General features: G+C 32.0%; 1 protein-coding gene and 1 pseudogene across 2 annotated transcripts; both read right to left on the minus strand.

Annotated features, from left to right (window-relative positions):
* Positions 1-1,937: 1,937 nt before the first annotated feature.
* On the minus strand, positions 1,938-8,588 carry LOC11430828 (protein PHOSPHATE STARVATION RESPONSE 1). 2 transcript variants are annotated; one of them, XM_039827317.1, is made up of 9 exons: positions 8,376-8,588; positions 7,436-7,499; positions 6,691-7,342; positions 6,380-6,593; positions 6,213-6,289; positions 6,094-6,133; positions 5,272-5,329; positions 3,904-3,973; positions 1,938-2,757 (listed from the first exon to the last, which is right to left on the minus strand). In XM_039827317.1, exons 3-9 carry the CDS (start codon positions 7,333-7,335, stop codon positions 2,392-2,394), a joined length of 1,470 nt encoding a protein of 489 aa, XP_039683251.1. In that variant the 5' UTR covers positions 7,336-7,342; positions 7,436-7,499; positions 8,376-8,588; the 3' UTR covers positions 1,938-2,391. The 2 variants fall into 2 exon arrangements, with proteins under 2 accessions (XP_039683251.1, XP_003625354.1); XM_003625306.3 differs by having other exon boundaries at positions 7,436-7,506; positions 8,376-8,587.
* An 8,315-nt stretch (positions 8,589-16,903) lies between these two features.
* On the minus strand, positions 16,904-17,693 carry LOC11446467 (cytochrome b561 and DOMON domain-containing protein At3g59070-like; annotated as a pseudogene).
* Positions 17,694-19,756: the final 2,063 nt, after the last annotated feature.

The raw sequence follows: 19,756 nt of genomic DNA on the forward strand, positions 1-19,756 counted from the left end.
AATAGCCTTTAGCGTAATCTTTCAAACACGCCATAGAAATGAATCCACATCGACACGGTCTAAAAAGTTGAGAGGCAGATTCTCTATAAATAAAAAGTGTGACAGCGAAACCATACAATCAAACTTGGTTATGCTTGTAAATTAGTCGTAATTCAAGATCTACTCAAATAAACCGTACAATCAAACTTTTGCCCACTAATGAGATGCAGATAGATCTCCGACACCCTAATTATATTAAAATATTTTTGTTTGTAAGAAAGAAGACTGGGGGACATGGTAACCAAGTTAAACCAAGAAGCTAACCAGCCATATGATAATACAATACATGACAATCTAATGGATAAATAAACAAATTCGAATGTATTCGAACTATTTTTTGACTCAACCACATGGTTTGGATTGGTTTATGGTGGTGGCTTGAGGACTATCTCCCGCTGCGAGGGCTTTAATTCTCAAATTACAACGCACAATCGAGAATTTGCATCTGTAATTGGTTTGTTGTTCATGATATTTTGAATTGGATATGTCAACATAACATTTTATTATATGTACCACCAGTACTGGTGTAAATTTTCAAACAAATACATATTTCATTACTTTGGAAAAAGAAATCAAGTTTGAGATACATTCTAATGTTGGCTGGTTATTAAATGCTTGACATTTAACAATATTATCAAAATGTGTTTGTGTCTATGCTTTGCTGCACTTATTAGTAATGGTTTTTCCCAATCTATGTTTATATCCTTCTATATCAGATTACTTGCCAGAAAACAAGTCAGATAATCATCTCAAGCCGTTAGTTTTACCATAGTGAGTGGGAGGGAGAAGAAGAAATATTTAGTGTTGAGTGTGCACTATTAAGATTGGTGAGGTTTACTAAGTTTTTCATGCAATAATGGGATTTCTCAAACTCAACTTCTGACTTCATCAACTCTAATGCCTCTTTCTCTTTGGGCAAACCAGGTTGCTTCATAGCTTATTAGAGTTGAAAAAACAGTTTATTAAAGACAATCATTAAAGAAGCGTTATAGAAGTCTCCATGAATAAGCGTTATATATAGGATCAAAAAATATTCAAAAAAAAAAAAAAATCTTATAATAAGGACCAGGTGTTAGTTAGCTAAATAGTTAGATTTTTTTTTACCAAATAATCCAGTGGTGTTAGTTTTTTATATATCAAATAACAAAGTGATCAGAGTTTCGCCTTTTAAAATGTATAAATGAAAAATATGATGTTTGAACTTTGACCCGACATGTGAAAATGAGTTATTCCTACCAACTAAGTTATATTCATGGAAACAACGAAGCGGTTAGATTGGTTGTGATATAATAAAGATATACTCCCTATGTTTCATTTTAATTTTAACATTTTTCTGTCACAAGATAATTGTCACTTTATAATATCAATGTAGTAATTATATTTTTTTTCCATTAATATATCTTTATCTATTGAATTTCACTCAACTTAACTACTTACATGTAATAGGGGTGTTTTAGTAAATAATATTAATTTTACTATTAAAATCAACTCATCTAATCATTTTCTTAAAAACCACGCACAGTTCTTAAAAGACAATTATAACGAGACAGAAGGTAAAATAATAATGCTTTCTTAATGTGTAGGGTGCATGTTAAGCTACCAAAGATAAAAGTTATGTGCCCGAAATTATGCCAATTTATTTCTAAGGAGATTGAAATTTAATGTTTCTCAATAAATATTTGCTCTTATAAAAACCTTAACATGTGTCCCAAGGATACATGTTAGCATGACCTATCGTTATTAACTGTTTTTATTTAGATAGTTAAATGAGATACAATAAATAAAAATATATTAGCGAGGAATAAAATGATTAATGCTTTATTTTATGCCATCTTGGCTGCTTAGCCTACATGTTATAATGGAAAGATATGACTCTAATCCAACAAACGGACAGTGAATTCAAAACACAAGTATGTCTTCCACGCCATAATTGGTGAGAAAAAACAACTTAAGAACTAGAATTGTACCTTTTTTTATTTTGATACAGTTAAAACAGACAGTTCATATTAGAAATCTAGTACATACCACATTGAAATTTAGGTCGTAGGATGTTGATAAGATATTGTCCTAATAAGATAAGGTGAAGCCATTATCTGCACTGTACACTAGAATCTCATCCTAACCAGGATACCAAATAAGATAAGGTGTTGAAGAATGTCATGGTCAAAACTGACTTAAAACTAAATGAAAGGTAAACATACAAGCCCTCATTGAACACAACAGGACATGAGAAACCCGTTAAGTTATAGAGCTCTAGGCATTAATCAATCAAGCCTTCCTTGCTAAAATTATAACTCAAATGAATCAGTATTGTGTTGTCGGTTCAATGCTGATTCAGAAAGATCACAAGGTTCACTCATCTGTCCTTTGACGCTTAGGGGCTTGAGGGCTATCTTCATTTTCATTTTGCTCAAGATCCTTAGAAGCTTGTTGAGATTTGGAGGTATCCAACTTCTCAACTGCTTCCAGTGAGCTTTCCTCAACCGTGGTACTACCATTAGCTTGATCAGGTCCTGACTTGCAATGGTCCATTTTGGATGCTTCCAATTCATTTTTGGTAGGAGAGTCTTTCATGGTATCAGAAGACACTCCAGATGGATTCTCAATGGCTGACGATGATGCCTTAAATGGTTCAACACCAGATTTGCATTGCTTCTCAAACATCATCTGGAGATACCTGCCTTGCTCTTCTATTCGCAACTGTAGATTTCTTTGAATCTAACACAAAAAGGGGGAGTTATAAGAGGAACAAGTGAAATGCCTTGGACAGTTCATGCATGTGACTCACAGATGCAACATAACCCTAAATGCCATATGCATAAAGCTTCGTATCAAATAATATTACGGAAATTAATTCCATGACCCAAGAAGCAAATAAACAAATCCTAATCAGTATCAGTATAGCCAAAAATGTCCGGATTCCAAAAGGGGAAAAAAGAAAGTATTCAAGGTTTAGATATTTTGCAAAAATAAAAATAAAAAATGTCTTGAAGAGCATAGATCATTCTCTTTTCCAAGTCAAGAAATGGGCATCACCTATAAATTAACATGTTTTGTGTATGGTCGGTATCTGATTTTTAATTCATACTCCACAGCAAAGAGAGACGACCGAATTTCAATTGACAAGTGCAAAAAAGAAAAATTAGCATCAGCTACCTTTGCTCTGAGGTACGACAAGTATCTACGATGATACATGACACTAATCCAACGATTGCAAAGATGTTCATATTTTTGCAGTGCCTGTTAATCTTATCATATATTAAGCTGTAAAGATGCTCCCAGATTAAGTGACACCTTATTTTTCAATAAAACTTGATTTTTATTTAGTTATTCCCCCAAATAAATGCAATGTGCATCGCTCTCAAATCATTATACTTCACTATGCATTTAGGACAATAGTTAACAAGGATGATTTAGAAAAATTGTTACGCTCATCCACTATTTATTGTTTTTATAGATCCTTCTGAAAAAACCTTAAACAGCACTTAATGTGGGACAGAGGGAGCATAATCTTGCCACTAAGACACTGCATTTAGACAACTACCTACCCATTTTTTTATTAAAGAATGAACAAAAGTACATAATAATATTAACTACTTCCTATACAGGCTAGTTACATTCCAATTTCCTTGAATTTCTTCACTAAGCTTATAAACACCAGTTGTAAGTACAGAATCCCAATAAATCCTAAATAGTTTATTCACACTAATTTCATTAAGTTATAGATGAAAATTTTCTAAAAGTCATGGCAATTGCAACAGAGATAGAGCTTGCTTACAAGTCTTCAATTCACATTTCTAATCTTTTAACAATCAAATGAGCATATCAGAAAAAAAAAAATCACAAAAAGAATAAAATTCAAACCTCAAGCTGTTCATGCAACCGTTTCTGGACCTCCATCTGCAGTCGTAGAGCTTCCGTGATCTCAATACCACTGTCAACGATGGAATGGTAAAGTCAGCATACCAATAACTCTATCCATGCCTGTGCATGTCTATGTACGAAATATGACCAAAAGCTTACATAGAGACATTCAATATTAAATCTGCACTTTTGCGTTGCTCTAAAAAAGTACCTTCCTGATCCATATAACTGAGAACCTTGCTCTAGATGGATTATCTTAAAACCCCCTACTTCTCTAGCATTTTATTCATATATTCAATCTTGAAAATATACATAACTTTTTGTTTATCTGTTACCTTATCAGATTAAGAGATGATATATGCATAATTACAAGGTACATGCCCCAACTAGGAAAAGACACATCAGATTGGTCAAGGAGTTAATTAGACACGCTTCTCAGGAAAGTTGTTGTAGTAGTTACTAGTAATCCCTTTAAAGATAGAGACAGAATATAAGAGAAGGCAGTTAGTTGACTATCAGATTTAGTATGGCACGGTTCAGGCTCTTGACTTCCTATAAAAGATACCACTGTAAGATGTTTTTGTTCTTGACCGTGGATACCCACTGATCCAGAGTTGGAAGATGGTGGGTAAGATTTCCTATTTTCTTTCTGTTAATCTCGATACCTGAATCAGTATCTTTCATGATGCCAGCAGATAAGTTTACAGCGCTAATTTTCTATACATGTCAGTGTTGTGCGCGTTAGTGACTTAGTGTCAATATCTACAATGATATTACTAACTAATATAATCGACAGGCAACTTTTTCCCACCAAACAAAACAGATGACCGACATCAATGATGAATGGAAAATATTTGTCCGCATGTCATGTTTCAAAAGCTATATTATCCTTTACCTTTAGATTGATTAGATTAGATGTTGGTAATAGATCAGGAACAATATATAAAATGTTTAGGATTTGACTTCTCTAAAGTGGGGTGCAATTTACTCATCTAACCCACAACAACACAACCAAATATTTTCCCCTAAAAAAAAACACTACTAAATATTTTAGCTGCTGTTGCAAAATTATAACCGTTGATTGGAAAATTAATGGCCTAGATTTTAATAACTTAATTGTTGTTTTTATGCACATACATATGCTTTATCATAATCTTTTATTTATTTCTAATCATCAACAGTTATCACTCTAAAGAAGTCAAATTCAAATATTTCAAATTTGGAGAATATTTGTAATTTTGTATTGGCAAAGTCATATTAGAGAACCAAAAAGTTGTCTAAGAAATTGATGAATCAGTAGTCCTAGAAATACAACAATGCATAACAAAATAGAGGTTAGAATCAAATAAAAGTTTATAGTTTACTTACGTTTTCAAATCTAGAGATGAAATATCTTCAATGGGGCTTAATTTTTTCTCTCCAGCTCCTGCCAAGTGCCAACAGTATTCAACAAATTGTACATCGTGTGATTACACAAAGAAAGGGCATTACTCTATATTTCTAGGAAGATAATAAAGACACGCTACTTAGAACATCAAATGCAGAAAATCAGGTCAATAATAGAGTTCACAGTTAGGTCTCATAACATCTCCAATATGCAAATCTAATAAAAAAATTACAATGAAGGAAATTATAGTTAATACTTAACTAATCATTTGAAAATCCAAAACTCTTTCATCCTCTTCGGATTTCATATAAAGAGATGATTTACATTTAGCAACGTCACAAATAATTATGCAGAATGTACGAAAAATTCCATGGAAACTTGCATCTTAAATGGTTTCCTCTTACATGAGGATGGTGAAGGGACAAAGAAAGGAAACAATGTCATAAGAAAACAGATAACCAAAATATTGTATACAAAGGGCTAAGAGCCATAGACAACAATTTAAGACTTCACGCACTTGCACCATTCAAATACTTTTTTAAATAGGTTCTTATGTTCGAAAAGCATACTTGACATAAATTCCAAGTTTCTTGATATGGAACGAAGTAAGTTTCCAAATAACAGGAAATTTGACAAGAGCCATCTGCTTAATAAAATCAATTCTCCAGTAAACTTTACAGGTCATAGTTCATACTTTAATAAGTTATTTAATAACCAGTGGTCACCTCATCCTAAGTCCTAACTGATATGCAAAAATTTGTCCATACAAAAGGCATGCATAATACAATCCATATCTTATGTACCTTCAGATGACTCTGGTCTATATCTAGCTGTCCTGTATTTCTGCATTTCATGAGGCAACTTATTTGAATATAAATATTCAAGGAAACAATCCTTGGAAGATAAAGCAAATTGTACATACCTGTAAGTGGCTTTTAACATGATATATAGTTAATCCTTCAACTTTCATGAGCTTCAACACACCCTTAGGGGTAGCTCCTGTAGAAAGAAGCACGTAAAAAAATAATTGAGGCAGAAGTTTAACAAATTAAGATTTTACTTTGGAGTGAGAAAGAGAAACTGACATACTTTCACTCCCACCAAGTTGGTTGACAGCCTCCACAAATGCTTCGTGAAGCTCAGGAGTCCAACGCATCCGTGGCTTGGTGGTTGCAGAATTTGCTGAGGAAGATGGAGCGACGCCAACATGGTTTTCTCCAGATAGAGCAGGAAGTTGTTGGTGGTCTTGAGATTGGTGTCCTGCTGGAAATTGTGAAGATGACTTTGAAATGGATTCCACCGCCTAAAGAAACAAAATGAGTTCCCAACATGTTCCTTAAATAAATTGCTATTCATTTACTCTGCAAGCTAATACTGATTTGAGTAATGAAAACCTTAACCTTTGGCTCAAGATCTTGAATATTATCAGCAAGAAGATCATTCCAATTAGAAGTCAAAGTATCGTCATCACTGATTAGCTGGTCAGCCCACTCCTGCCAATCATTTCGCTTAGAAAATTCCTCGGTGGCCATAATATTGCAGGCACCACTCTCTACTTGGTTATTATCAATTGAGGCATTTGCAGAGAAATCAAGAAAACTAGGCAGGGGATCTGCATGCCATGAAGCACTGTTTCCATTGGAATAATGAGTTGATGTTGTAGAAGGTACCGGTCCATTATTTGAAGAATACGGTAATGGCACGGAAGCCATGTTACTCAATGACTGTGAAATAAAATGAGCACTTCTAGAGTGTTTTTCATGAGGTGAAAGGGATGAGTGATGAAGATCGGTTGAGTATCCAGGGGAAGATGAAAACATATGCCCAACTGCTCCACTGGAACTTATATGACTTGAATGATTAAAAGTTTTTGTCTTAAGATCTTTTTCCACATAAGTCGGCTGCGAATCAGAAAATCTGGGGTATGTCTCCTCTAGGGGTGTTGGATGGACAGACAACGATGAAGGAAGTGCTCCAGACATCCCTATGTTATTCAGTTGCTGGGAACTTGATCTTTCAATTGAGAAAGCAGGACGAGCTTCCATTACTTCCCTAAATTGTTAATTGAAAAAGAAAAAGGTATCAGCTGTCTAGTCAACTGATAAAAGCTGAGATTCGCATTATCTATCAGATGGTAAAGCTTACCAGCAAAATACTACAAATGTCGCTTTTTGTTCTTGATGCCCAAACCAGACAAGTTGTCATCAATCTACAAACTTGTGAAAGAAAAATGACCGTTTAGTTTAGTGTCAAAAATTAACCAAAAGAAAGAAGCTCACTTGTGAGAATGTTGCTTCTGAAGGTCATAAAATCCCGTCACGAAAGTAAAAACTATATGAATAAAATGACAAGCTTGAAAACAAGGCTAAACTTGATAGAATGAAAATGTTAACGTCATATAAAAACTTTACAACGTTATAGCTGTTGGTCACACAAATCTCGAAATATACAATGTTTAGCCGACCCCACTTAGTAGGATAAGGCTAAGTTGTTGTTGCTGTAAATATACAATGCCCTTTATTGCAATTTTTGTCCAGAAATACATAACAATCCCTTTATTTTCAAATCAAGAGGTAAGCACAATCAGAGATATGAAAAAGATTAAACATCAAGCTTCACTTTAAATATATACTATTCATGATAAAAAAAAATAAAAAATAAACAGTTCAAAAGGTTTGTATACAAGCATCAAATGCAAGTTCATACTGCAGGAAGCAAAAACCATCATTTTTTCATGAAAACAAAAATTAAAAAAAAAATGGTCAAATACAAATACTTTTCCTTAGTTAATAATTCATTCAAAAAAATGAATAAACACACAAAAATTGAAAAAAAAAAATCATGAAAAAGCAATTCACACTCCATGATCAAATCTTAACATGATATACCTAACAACATGCAAAATATAAATAAATTAAACATCAAATAGCAGAGAAAAAAATTAACATGAACAAATCAATTTACTGAATTAGGTAGGTCCCTACCAAAAAAAAAACAAATAGCGAATGAAATCGACAAGAATCATTAACAAAAAAGAGGAAACACATGAAGAAATCGATTATGAGGTGAATAATCGAATAGTTACCTGAAAAAGGAGAATTTCACGGGAAAATGAGAATTGAAAGTACCGTCACCGGGAAAGGGAAGTGAATTGGATTTGAGGGAGTGGAACGGCAACGAACGGATGCGCTTTGCACCTTCTTTTGGTTATGGACCAAATCTCTTACTTCATATCCTACGCACCATCGCAGCGCGTGAGTGATACTCTCGGTTACGAAACACTCACCAGCGTGTAAGAGTTTTCGTTACGTTGCTGTGATTGGTTTCTAACATTAAATATCTAACGGTGTGCACGTGAGCTTTCTATTTGCACCACATGATTAGGAAAAATGTTCTTTCATTTACCTCAATGTGTAAAATTATGTACTCCATAAGGTTTACAAATCAAAACTAAACAAAAGTTGTTAAACTTTTTTTATTAAAAATTAAAACTGTATGTAAAATTAGTTCAACTGACTAAGTTGATACTACTCATGTGGAGAACTTTATCTAAGTTTGAATATTGAACGTTGTATTTGTGTATATAAATTTTATGAATCTTATTAATGATTATCTCTGGGGTATTCTTTAAGCATTCTAAAATAAGTAATTATTCTTTATTGAAGTCAAATATTTCGATTTTCAAGATAATAAGTACATACATTTTTAAAAATATTTATTGTTTGTGGGTCTTAAAGAGTGCATCAAAGACACTTGTTAAAATTTCTCAAATTTTATATGGTGTTTATCATTTTGTATAGTGAAATGTTAGTGCTCCCAAGTCCTAGGACATTAGTTAAAACTTAAAAACTTTAAATTATAACTTTTTATGAAAGCTTGTGTAACCAGTACAGTAAAAATTGAAAATTTTGACATTATTGAAGAATAATTACTTAATTTAATATGCTTAAAGAGTGTCATGGAAGTACCCATTAACAATACTCTTTTGTCATAGAACAAAAAAATTTCATATTACATATATTTGTATATCAATGAATGTCAACGTCGTGTTCACAAGGAGATAAAACAATCACTTAAACGGATAGTAGAAAGAAGAAAAAACAATACAAGTACATTGTTTGTGTGAAAAAAAGAAGAAAAAAAAATTGCAATAAAATACAACTTGTCCCTAGGCATGGCAATGGAGCGGGGTGGGGATGGGTTTTACCTTCCCCATTCCCATACCCGATTCTCATATATTTACCCGTTACCCTACCCATACCCAACGGGATGAGAAATTGAATCCATTTCTCGTCCCCGACGGGTTCGGGTATCCCCGCCCCATCCCCTTCCCCGCATCGAATATTTTTTTTTAATAAAAAATAAAAGTTTTTTTTGCATCCCCATGAGCAACGTTGTAATACATTATCCACCAATATGCTCACTTTAACATTTGTTAGACGTAATGATTTAATCGATCCTTCAAATATCAATGGTAGTTTTTATTAACATGACAATTATCAAACAAAATAACATGACATATCAACATAAAATAATTTTTTACATTTGAGACGGATATGGGTATGAGTTCAGGATGGATACATATATACCCGCTACCCGTCCCATACCCGTGTTTTGAAATCGAGGAAAACTCATACTCATATCCAAACCCAGTCAAAACGGGGAAAACCCGTCAAATTGAGTTTGGTTCGGGCGGATAACCGCGAGTATGAATTTTGTTGCCATGCCTACTTGTCCTCCAAAGAGTTAAATAAAACCGTCTTTTAGAAAAATATATTTTATTTACATATTTAATTTTAAGTTTATTATTTGTTAGAAAAGCAAGTAGTAAAAAGAAGATTAAATAAATAAATGATAACAAACACGATTGTTATTTGTTCACATAGTCAAATCAATTGTATATGCTTATATGACTATAAAATAGTTTTTTTTTTTTTTAAACATGACTTTAAAATAGTTATAGTTTCTTTTGACTAACCAAATATACAATCAATGACTATTTTAAATTTTTGATGCATTATGGAATTAGATGATACTTCACATGGAAAAGGAGAATCTTTTTCTATTATGATTTTTTTTTTTTAAACTATTAGATTGAAATGGAACATTGATATTACTATATAGACTATCCACACAGTATATTTTTTCTCACTGTCATCAACCTCTCTCTTAATGTTATTGACCGGGGCTTAGCTTTTTGCTTCCATTCCTGCCATAGTATCAATACGACTCAACCAACAAATTCAATGGAAAATGATAGAGATAATAAAATCATCTTCAAGGTTAGGATCAGATCTTCACCATTTACTACAGAAATATAAAATGGACAAAAACATAAATGTTTTAACCTTATAAATTCTATACAGAAATATAAAATGGACAAAAACATAAATGTTTTAACCTTATAAATTCTATTGAAAATGTAATGCAACATTTGATTATCTACGCCATCATGTGTTGAAAGCTTAAAAAAAATTCACTTTTTTTTACTCCATTGATTTGGCCCCTTTTTTTGCAATTCTGAAATATATTTTTTAATAATTAAATGTTGAAGCTTCAGTGAATTCAAGATGAAGCTTGTTGGAATCAGGAATATGGGTTAAAGATAACTCGATTTAGAAAATGGGTTAAAGCTCATTTGATTTTGGGACAATAGCCAAGATACATGCTATTTAACTTTTGGATTTGAGAAGATAATGGAATATTTTTTTTTTTGGGTGGGGGATGAGAATAGGATAAAGATGATGAGCATAAAAGATTTAGGCTGAATTCAATTGTTAAAGGCTAGCTCTTGGAGTCGATGGTGGTGGTTGTGGGTATATTGGTGTCGTATGAGAGGTTGAAGACAATGAGAAGAAAGATAAAATATGGAAAGTCTGTAGCAAAATCAGTGTTCCCTATCAATCTAACTGTTTAAAAAAACATTCCCATTGTGGGAAAGGATTCCCCTTTCCCATGTAAAATGTCACCATGGAACTATTATAACTACTTTTATACATTCAAAAATCAAAATGAATACGGCCCCAATTATCGTAAAAAAGTAAAACTTTGTTGAAAAAGAAGTCAGCAAGCATGTGATACACGATCATGCTTTTGTAGGACACTAGTCGAGACACCTGTGCTACAGCACGGGTAGCTCGGCTTCCCCGCGCCTATTGACAGGTACGTTGCAAAAGTAATTACTTTTATTGTGGATAGTGAAAAAATGAGTTGTATTTAAATGAGAGTATTAATTAAAAAGAATAAATATATAACAGTAGTAATAATAAAAAAGAAAAGGCAATATAAATTTATTGTAAGAAGTACAAGGAAAATATTTGATAGTCAAAGTTACGGAATAAATATAATAATAAGAATAGTAGATTTTTAGTATCGTCTAGTTAATCTAAATATAATAATGATGTTTTTTTGCCATGACAGAGTCACACTTGAATTCTAGAAGAGTCTCAGGAGCAATGCGATTGCATGAGCAAAATCTTCTCCATCCACTTCCAATTATAACAATTGTGGTATTTGTCTGCGGATCATTTATGAATAGCAATTTGCATATTATGACGTTGTTAGCTGTTCCACATAATCTAATATATTCGTGGTTTTTAGATTGTAAAAAGTTCCCAAGATCAGTTGGTAAAATCTGCAACACCAATGAAATTATATAAAATAGTGAAATATTTATAGAGTTGTATAAAATGGAAACTGTAATAAGTAATATTACAAAATTAAATTTAAATATTAAAAGGCTTATCAATTTTGAATTAATTATTGAATTTTCTGGAACTGTGAGTTGAAATGTTACATCTCGTGTAATGCAAGTAGTCAATCTATGGTAACGTCGATATTCATTTTTTGGTGTAGAACCATCGAATATTTTGATTTGAAATTTACTATCAGCTAAATATGTGAAAGACATAAGTGAATTCATTGTGATATGATAAAAATCTCTAAATTGATGCCAACCGGTAGTAAGTATTGGTGTAGTGAGGATTTTGTTAAATTCAGCTTGATGACAATTGCCAATACCATCTTGATGCACATATGATCGGACTAAAAGACAACAAACCAAAAAAGACATGAAAAAGGAAAGGAAAATTGTTGCAAGGTTTTGGTTGATGCCTTTGAGTGGTAAAATGTAAATTTGAGTGTTCTTTAAATTGTTTCTCTATCTTTAAATGGACATTGCTCTTCGCTCTAAAAAAATTCTATAATAAAATCAATGAAATGAATACCATGTGATGTGATGTGATGTGATGCTTTTAAAAAATAGTAAAACTCTTTTCTTCCTCATAAAAGTGCATTTGTTTTGATATGGATGGGGCAATAGAGTAATAAAATGAATATAATTACAAACTAAGTCTTTGAGCTCAGATGAGCAATGACTTTTTTCTATAACGAATTTACTGTCGAACTCTTATTATAAGAATCTCTTTCTTTAGAAATTGAGTTAACTTAATTTTGTTTCCACATGAGCACCCCTAAAAAAATTGAATTATTATAACCTTTGACATCGATGAAGTGCTAGTGGTACCCTTAGACAAAGGAGACATCAGCATGATTGTGGGCATGCTATTCTAATAAAATTAAAAGTACATGTTCATACAATGTAGGTAAACAATGAGAAATGCATGTTATTTAGTACATGGAATTGGGTAGTTTGAATGTTATCTTTGCAATTGTGACCTTCATATAATTGGGTAACCTCCCTCAAAAAAACAAAAAAATATAATTGGGTAACATGGCCTTCATCAACCAATGGTTGTCTCACCCTAGAATAGTACCTCCTCACTTCCATCAATTCATCATCTAAACCCCTGAGAACATATATAATTCAATTATAGCTGAGAGAACTTGTGCTCAAAGAAACCTCAAAGAAATATTTCATGAGTGGAAATTAAAAAGAGGAAATTATATACGTCACATAACCACAATATTAAACCAGTTTCCTCTTATCTTTTTTTAACTATAAATGACAAAAGACGATTTTTGTGCCACTTGGATCCAAGTTGGAGCAATTAAACCTACTCCACATCCTAAAAGAAACAGTCTAGACATTATTCCAATTCCAACTAGTAAACAACAATGTGAGGTTTTTCATATGAAAAAGATGATTTCCATATCATGAGCTAATGCATTATGTGGACACCTAGTCATAAATAATTATATGTAGAACAGCATTAATAATTATAGTTTTGTAGAGGAGTAACAATTATAGTTAGATATGCACTATTGTATAATAAAACAGAAAAGTACGCCATTGGGCACTAACCCAAAACCATGATCAATATCAAAAATCTAGGAATCTTTGCCTTCACCTTTCAAAGTGTAGCATCCACTCAAATAGAGCCTAACCTCTTCCACGTGCTCCACACTTTCTTCAAGCACAAGTACAACAATGAACCCCTTAATTTTTTATTTTTTTTAAGAAAGTGTGGTGTGGAGCAATAATGTGTAGAATGGATGGAATAGAAAGGGTTTCAAAATAAATCCCCTTAATATTTGTTGAGAAATGTTAACGAGTGTCTTTGAGACACTCTTTAAGCACTTTAATTAGTAAGTTTTTTATTAAAAGTTGTGTATTGAATACATTGAAAATTGTAATAGTTGACTTTTTAAAAGAATAATTGTTAAATTTGGTATGCTTAAAGAGTGCCTCATATCTGTTAAGTTTAATTATAGGGTCTTGCTAACCATTGCTCAGGGCAATGGTTAAGGTAACCAAAATTAGTAGCTTTACATTGGAAACAACAATTTATAAACTTTTTACAAGTTGATTTGACTATTTTTTTTATCATTTTCCAACACAAAATTTATATTTTTGTTCCTTTATCCAATGCTGCAATGGTTAACATTTCCCTTAATTATATTGCAGGTATCAATTCAAGATTCTATTACAAAATATGGAAAAGTCTAATTATACATTACCACTTGGATGACATTCTAGTTAGTGATATTGGTCAACCACAATGTCGTATGTGTATAAAAAACTTATAAAAAGAGAGAAGAAAACGACTTGTAACATTGTAGTTGACCAATATCATAAATGTCACCAACATTAAGGATATGTGGCTCGCAGCATATTAATCATGTGTAGAACAATACAAAATATGTTAAATAATTTGGGTTGCATATAAATTTATAGGAAAATGTAATGGTATACTTTTTCCGTCTCAAAATAAATGTATAGTATTATCTACATTGACCTCTTCTTTGGACTACTGTTCATTACTTCCTGAACACAGATCATGGACTTCTTAACATGACATCTTGAAAAAGACAAACATTTATCATTGAAATAGCTAGTTAGCGCACCATTCAGATAGTCTGTTCAAAAAGTTACATTGGTTGTCTTCCTTCTTCTCAACATTTTTGTTATCCCTTCGATTCGGCTTTTGTAATTTAAAATTTGATCCAAGGATAAGAAAAATTTGATTCATAATCTCGTAAACAATCATATTTTTTTTTTTTAACAAATCAAAATGGGATATATTGCTCAAAAGAAAGGTGAATCACCCTCCATAAGATGTGCAAAAGTGAAAGAACACCTAAAGTCTGTTACAAACAAAAGCACCTAAAAGTGATGCCAAAAAAGTATTTTACTTAATCTTGTTCTTATTTATTATTAGCCTCAAATTTATTACTCAAAACATTTTTATGTAAATATATTTAAACCAAAATGAAACACTTTTAGTTTTATTCGTTTAAGTATTATATTTGTTTTTTGGTTAATTGCTTTCAAAATTATATTCTGAAAGGTGTTTTTTTCCTTCTATTTGTTTACTGCTTGAATGTAGCATTAGTTGTTGGTGGCAACGATGACTTGTTTCAATTGTATAATAAACTTAAAATTAAAATATGCACTAGCTAGGTTGATAATTTAGTTGAGTTTAATAATAGTTGATAAACAATTTCCCCTTCAAGAATTTCAAAGTAGCGTATTATATTAATATGCAAATTCCTGTTCGAAAAAATAAAATCATTCACATATTATGGTCAGTGTACAAATAATTTACAAATAAGCAAAAGTAAAGTTCCAGGATGGCACACAGGTACGTAACGAAACCAATTAACCAATAATTAAACAGATAGCAAGAATGAAGTTCACCAAACATAAAACAATCAACACAAATTAAATTCTATATATGAAATTATAATAGTACATTAACATAAAATTATTTTATAAATAAACAGATAGCAGTTGTTTTCTTCCAATAAATAAAAGTAGAGATTTTTCAACAATCAACCATATTTTGATTTCAATCACCACCTAATCCAAGTAGCAACTTCTAATTACACAAGCATATGATATTACCCTCCTCTATATGGCTAAGACAATGGTTGTGTAACCAACTAAGAAATGAAAAATGTTCCACCATATTATTCTATACTTGTGGTATTTCTTTGGCCTATAGGTTTCCCATATATAAAACCTATAGTGCCAAATAATAATGCTATGGATTGACTGACAAGCTCTATGTAAAATATTTAAACCATGTTGTCCTTCAACTGGCATTAGTGCCTTCACCTAGTCAATCCACCATACCTATTAAGCATTAAGCGTTTCATCTTCTCCATTTTCTGCAACTTTTTCTACCAGCAAATAAAATCAAACCCAAACTCAGGCCAAATTAAAGAAAACAAAATTCAAAATTCTACTCAGTTTGTTCGTTTTTTAATCTAGATCTAGAATTATTATGAAATTATTAAAACTTGACAATCTTTTTTGAAATTAACCACGACTGATTCATGACTGGTTTGAGAGGTTATTATTTTGTGACCTTAAACTTCTGAGTTGTATCTATTTTATGAATCAAAATTCTAGATCTAGATGAATTTGACAAAATTGAAAAATGAACCCACAACCAACTACTCCCTAATTTTGTTTCTTTTTTGTTGTCAATTGAAGCCATAGCCCATTGAATCTCGCTGCACAGGTTAATGGCAGAAGTGAAATAAATGGCAGTGGAAAAACTAATGGGTTGGAGAAGATGAATGCGAATTGATATGAGTCACATGGGTTGTTTAAAGTGATGTTTATTAATCTGGCGGTGGTGGAAGTTGGAGACGGCGGGCTTCGCGCCGAAAGAGTTAACGCAGTCAACGCACACGTAAAAGGAATTGAGTGAAATTTGGAAATATAATAGACTATAGAGAGACATATGGGTTTTTAAATGGGTTTTTTCTAAATTACCTTTGAAGAATGGTGGGTAATTTACCCACCAACCAATTAAAATGAACAATTTATTTGTGGGGTCAAGATAGTTCATGAATATGTGGCTAATGTGTATTGGTTGGGTAAATTACCCATCATTCTTTCATGAGTAGCCTAGTTGTCACCTTTTAAATGATATTTTTTAATCTCAGCCATATATTTTTAATCTAATAGCTGATAAATCATTCTCATATTCTCACATAACAAATTCATTCTTATTGGATATGTCCTATATATATATATATATATATATATATATATATATATATATTGCTTACCAATATTGCTTATCCAAAACCCCTTCAAAAAAAAAAATATTGCTTATCCAAAACCATTTCAAAAACAAATATTAAGAATTGCTTACGGCAATTTAACCTTTTCAAGCAAGAAACTACAGTTTTAATATGTTAAAAATCCTGAATAAAAACTTTTAGAATATACTAAAATTTACGCATAGTTTTGTAGTTCAACAGGAAACAAAACAAGGATGATCACCTAAACTAAAATGTAGATATAAAATAGCGATTTGTATAAAAAATAATGAAAAGAAAAGGAGTATGTTACTTACGATTCTTAGCATCATTTTAGACTTCAATTTTGCACCAACGTTTTGAGAAATTATATTACCAGATGTAAAATCCAAAGTTCCAAAACTTTGAATATTAGGTCCCCTCAAAGCATGAGACTTCAAACTTCCATCATTAGAAACCAATCCTTCTTGCCAAGCATGATTAACCAAAGTGACGTTTTGAGGAAGTTGTAAACTTGCGAATATCATCATGCTCCCATTTACGAACATTCCCGAGAGATTGTAAACCGGAAAACTTAAATTATCCTCTTGTAACATAGTTTGATAACTTGTTATTGACGAAGTATAAGCTTTGAAACTTCCATCAAAATTTTGATAACCGATCAAGGCTTGTGATCCTAACATGCCCTTTGAAGTAGGGTTTATGGCCCAAGCAATCCAACTAGAATCTTTTACGTTATTTTTCTTGAATGCAACGTCGATTATAGTATAGTAGTTTTTGGATTGTAGTTCCAATACAAAGAGGATTCTAAAACATGTAAATCACTGCATCTTGCATAGTTAAGGTTGTTTGGGAAAGTGTATGAATTGCATGATTGTGAGGTTGTAGGGTTAATGAATGATGTGAAGAGGGTGAGAATCAAGAGAAGAACTTGAATCGAAGGCATGGTTGAATTTGTATGTTTTTAACACTATGGTTGTCTATATTTATAGGAGGATACGTTTAAAAATTTGTTTTATTCTTATCTTTTTTGACTGATTAATCTTGTTAGGATTAGGATAGGAAAGAGGTAACAAACAAAACAAAAAATGTAACAAACTTCTTTGGTAGCATAGGCGGCACTTGAAATATTCAAAATGAAACAAACTTCGCATGCTTAATTTGCAATCTCTTTTCTTAAGGTTTTACATATAGAACCATAGAATTACAACAAGAGTTATCATACTTCAACATAAGTCGGTTTCCAAAAGTAATATCGCGATATGATAAAATGAAAAAAAATGGTTCAACATCTATATAGACCTTATTCATAATACTGATTTACATTAATACATAAAAGAGAAGGTTAAAAATAAAAAAATCATCAACCAATACAATGTGTATGATCGTTCAAATGAGTATCATTGAAGTTCAGACAATAACTGCGAAGATCATAGCTATACTGTGGACTGTACCTATGCCATTTCATAGCTTTTTTCCAGCTACTCTTCAACTTGCAAACCATCTTCCTGAGAACTTTTGATGCAGGGCCAAAACCAAGTTGTCTTCTTCTGTGGACATTACCAAGTGTCACTAAAGGGCTAACTCTCAATTTTCTCTTAAGTCTCATGAGTTAACTACTGAGATATATAAACCTATGATGTTTTCATTTTGTAGTGTTTTCACCATACAAAAAAGTCAACTAAAACTTGTATTGCTATCTGAAATGCATCATGAGAAATATGACTGGAAGAAAGCATGATAGGTGTTTTTTCATGTGCCAACCACACAAAGCTGGCATCAAATCAAATTTTGATTTGTGGTACATGTTAGACATTATCATGAATAGTAGTATATCAGGTGATCAAACTTTAGTTTGGTGGCTTCACACAAATTAATAATGGTTCCAACATGGAGTATGGATTGAAAATTGGACTATAGTGATGTAACATCAATGGGGTACATTTATAAGAAGAGTCTTTTATACGAGTAACTATTAACCATATATTGCTCTAAACAATTTCCTGGGATGATACTAGGTCCCCAGACATATAGGTGCAATCCAAGTTATCCAACCTAAGCTTGAAAGCAACATGATAAGAAATCACTAAGTTTTTTCTTTGATTCATAAGTGAGGAAAAGACTGGACTGAACTACCTCAAAGCAAATTAAGGTCTTGGCATGCTCATTACCATTCTTGAATAAAGGCATCATGCCATGCTTACTATAAAATAAAATAAAATCGCAAGTGTTTTTACACTAATTAAAATAAATTGTGCGTGTTTTTACGCTAGTTAAAATAAAATAAAATTATCGTATAGAATAATGTTTTTACTTAACATGTTTTTACTTAACCGTTTTATGTTACCATATCCGTATACTACAGCAGAATCATGACAAACAGTTGTTTGACCTGTACTGCTGTGTATATTCATGTACATTGGCAGCACAGGAATTTTGTTAAGAGTAAGGAAAAGCTTAGGAAAATTGGGACCATGGTTGTACAAAGACAGTCAAGGGAAAACAATCTGGGTCATAAAAAGTTTACAAATTACCGATAAACATTGGTTTGCCTCTACTTCAGGAAACGAAAAACCATCCAGACATATGCCAGCTCGTTAAACTCAATTCCTCATTGGTTTTTCAATCAACCAGTCCAAATGCAATGAGATTGTAACATTCGAAATTGACGAATGCAGAATTGGTGATAAAAAAATATGTAGATGACTAGCCAAATTCCAATCAACCAGTCTAAATGCAATGAAAATTGACGCTGAACGAAATATTGTTTAGACAAAATGGAACCAAATATGGAAAAGAAGGGGCAAGTATTGTTTAAGACGAGCCAAATATACTTGTAAAATGTCATATATGCTAGAATACTAGCAACAAAACAAAAGAGAATTTGCATTCGAGCAACAAAACAAACATTGTCATTGAATAACAAATATGACAAACAATAATATCAATAAGAATACTAGCAAAATAAAATTGTCAAACGAGAAACCAGCTAAGCTTATGAAAAACTTG

The sequence above is a fragment of the Medicago truncatula genome, chromosome 7 (assembly GCF_003473485.1).
Source record: "Medicago truncatula cultivar Jemalong A17 chromosome 7, MtrunA17r5.0-ANR, whole genome shotgun sequence".
Lineage (NCBI taxonomy): Eukaryota > Viridiplantae > Streptophyta > Magnoliopsida > Fabales > Fabaceae > Medicago > Medicago truncatula.

Bases quoted from the DNA above. Each gene is read 5' to 3' on its own strand.
- LOC11430828 (XM_039827317.1), bottom strand. From the start codon at position 7,335: ATGGAAGCTCGTCCTGCTTTCTCAATTGAAAGATCAAGTTCCCAGCAA. The intron at 6,134-6,212 runs GTATGTACAATT...CATGAAATGCAG, and splicing joins ATGTTAAAAGCCACTTACAG to AAATACAGGACAGCTAGATA. The intron at 5,330-6,093 runs GTACATAAGATA...GGCACTTGGCAG, and splicing joins TAGACCAGAGTCATCTGAAG to GAGCTGGAGAGAAAAAATTA.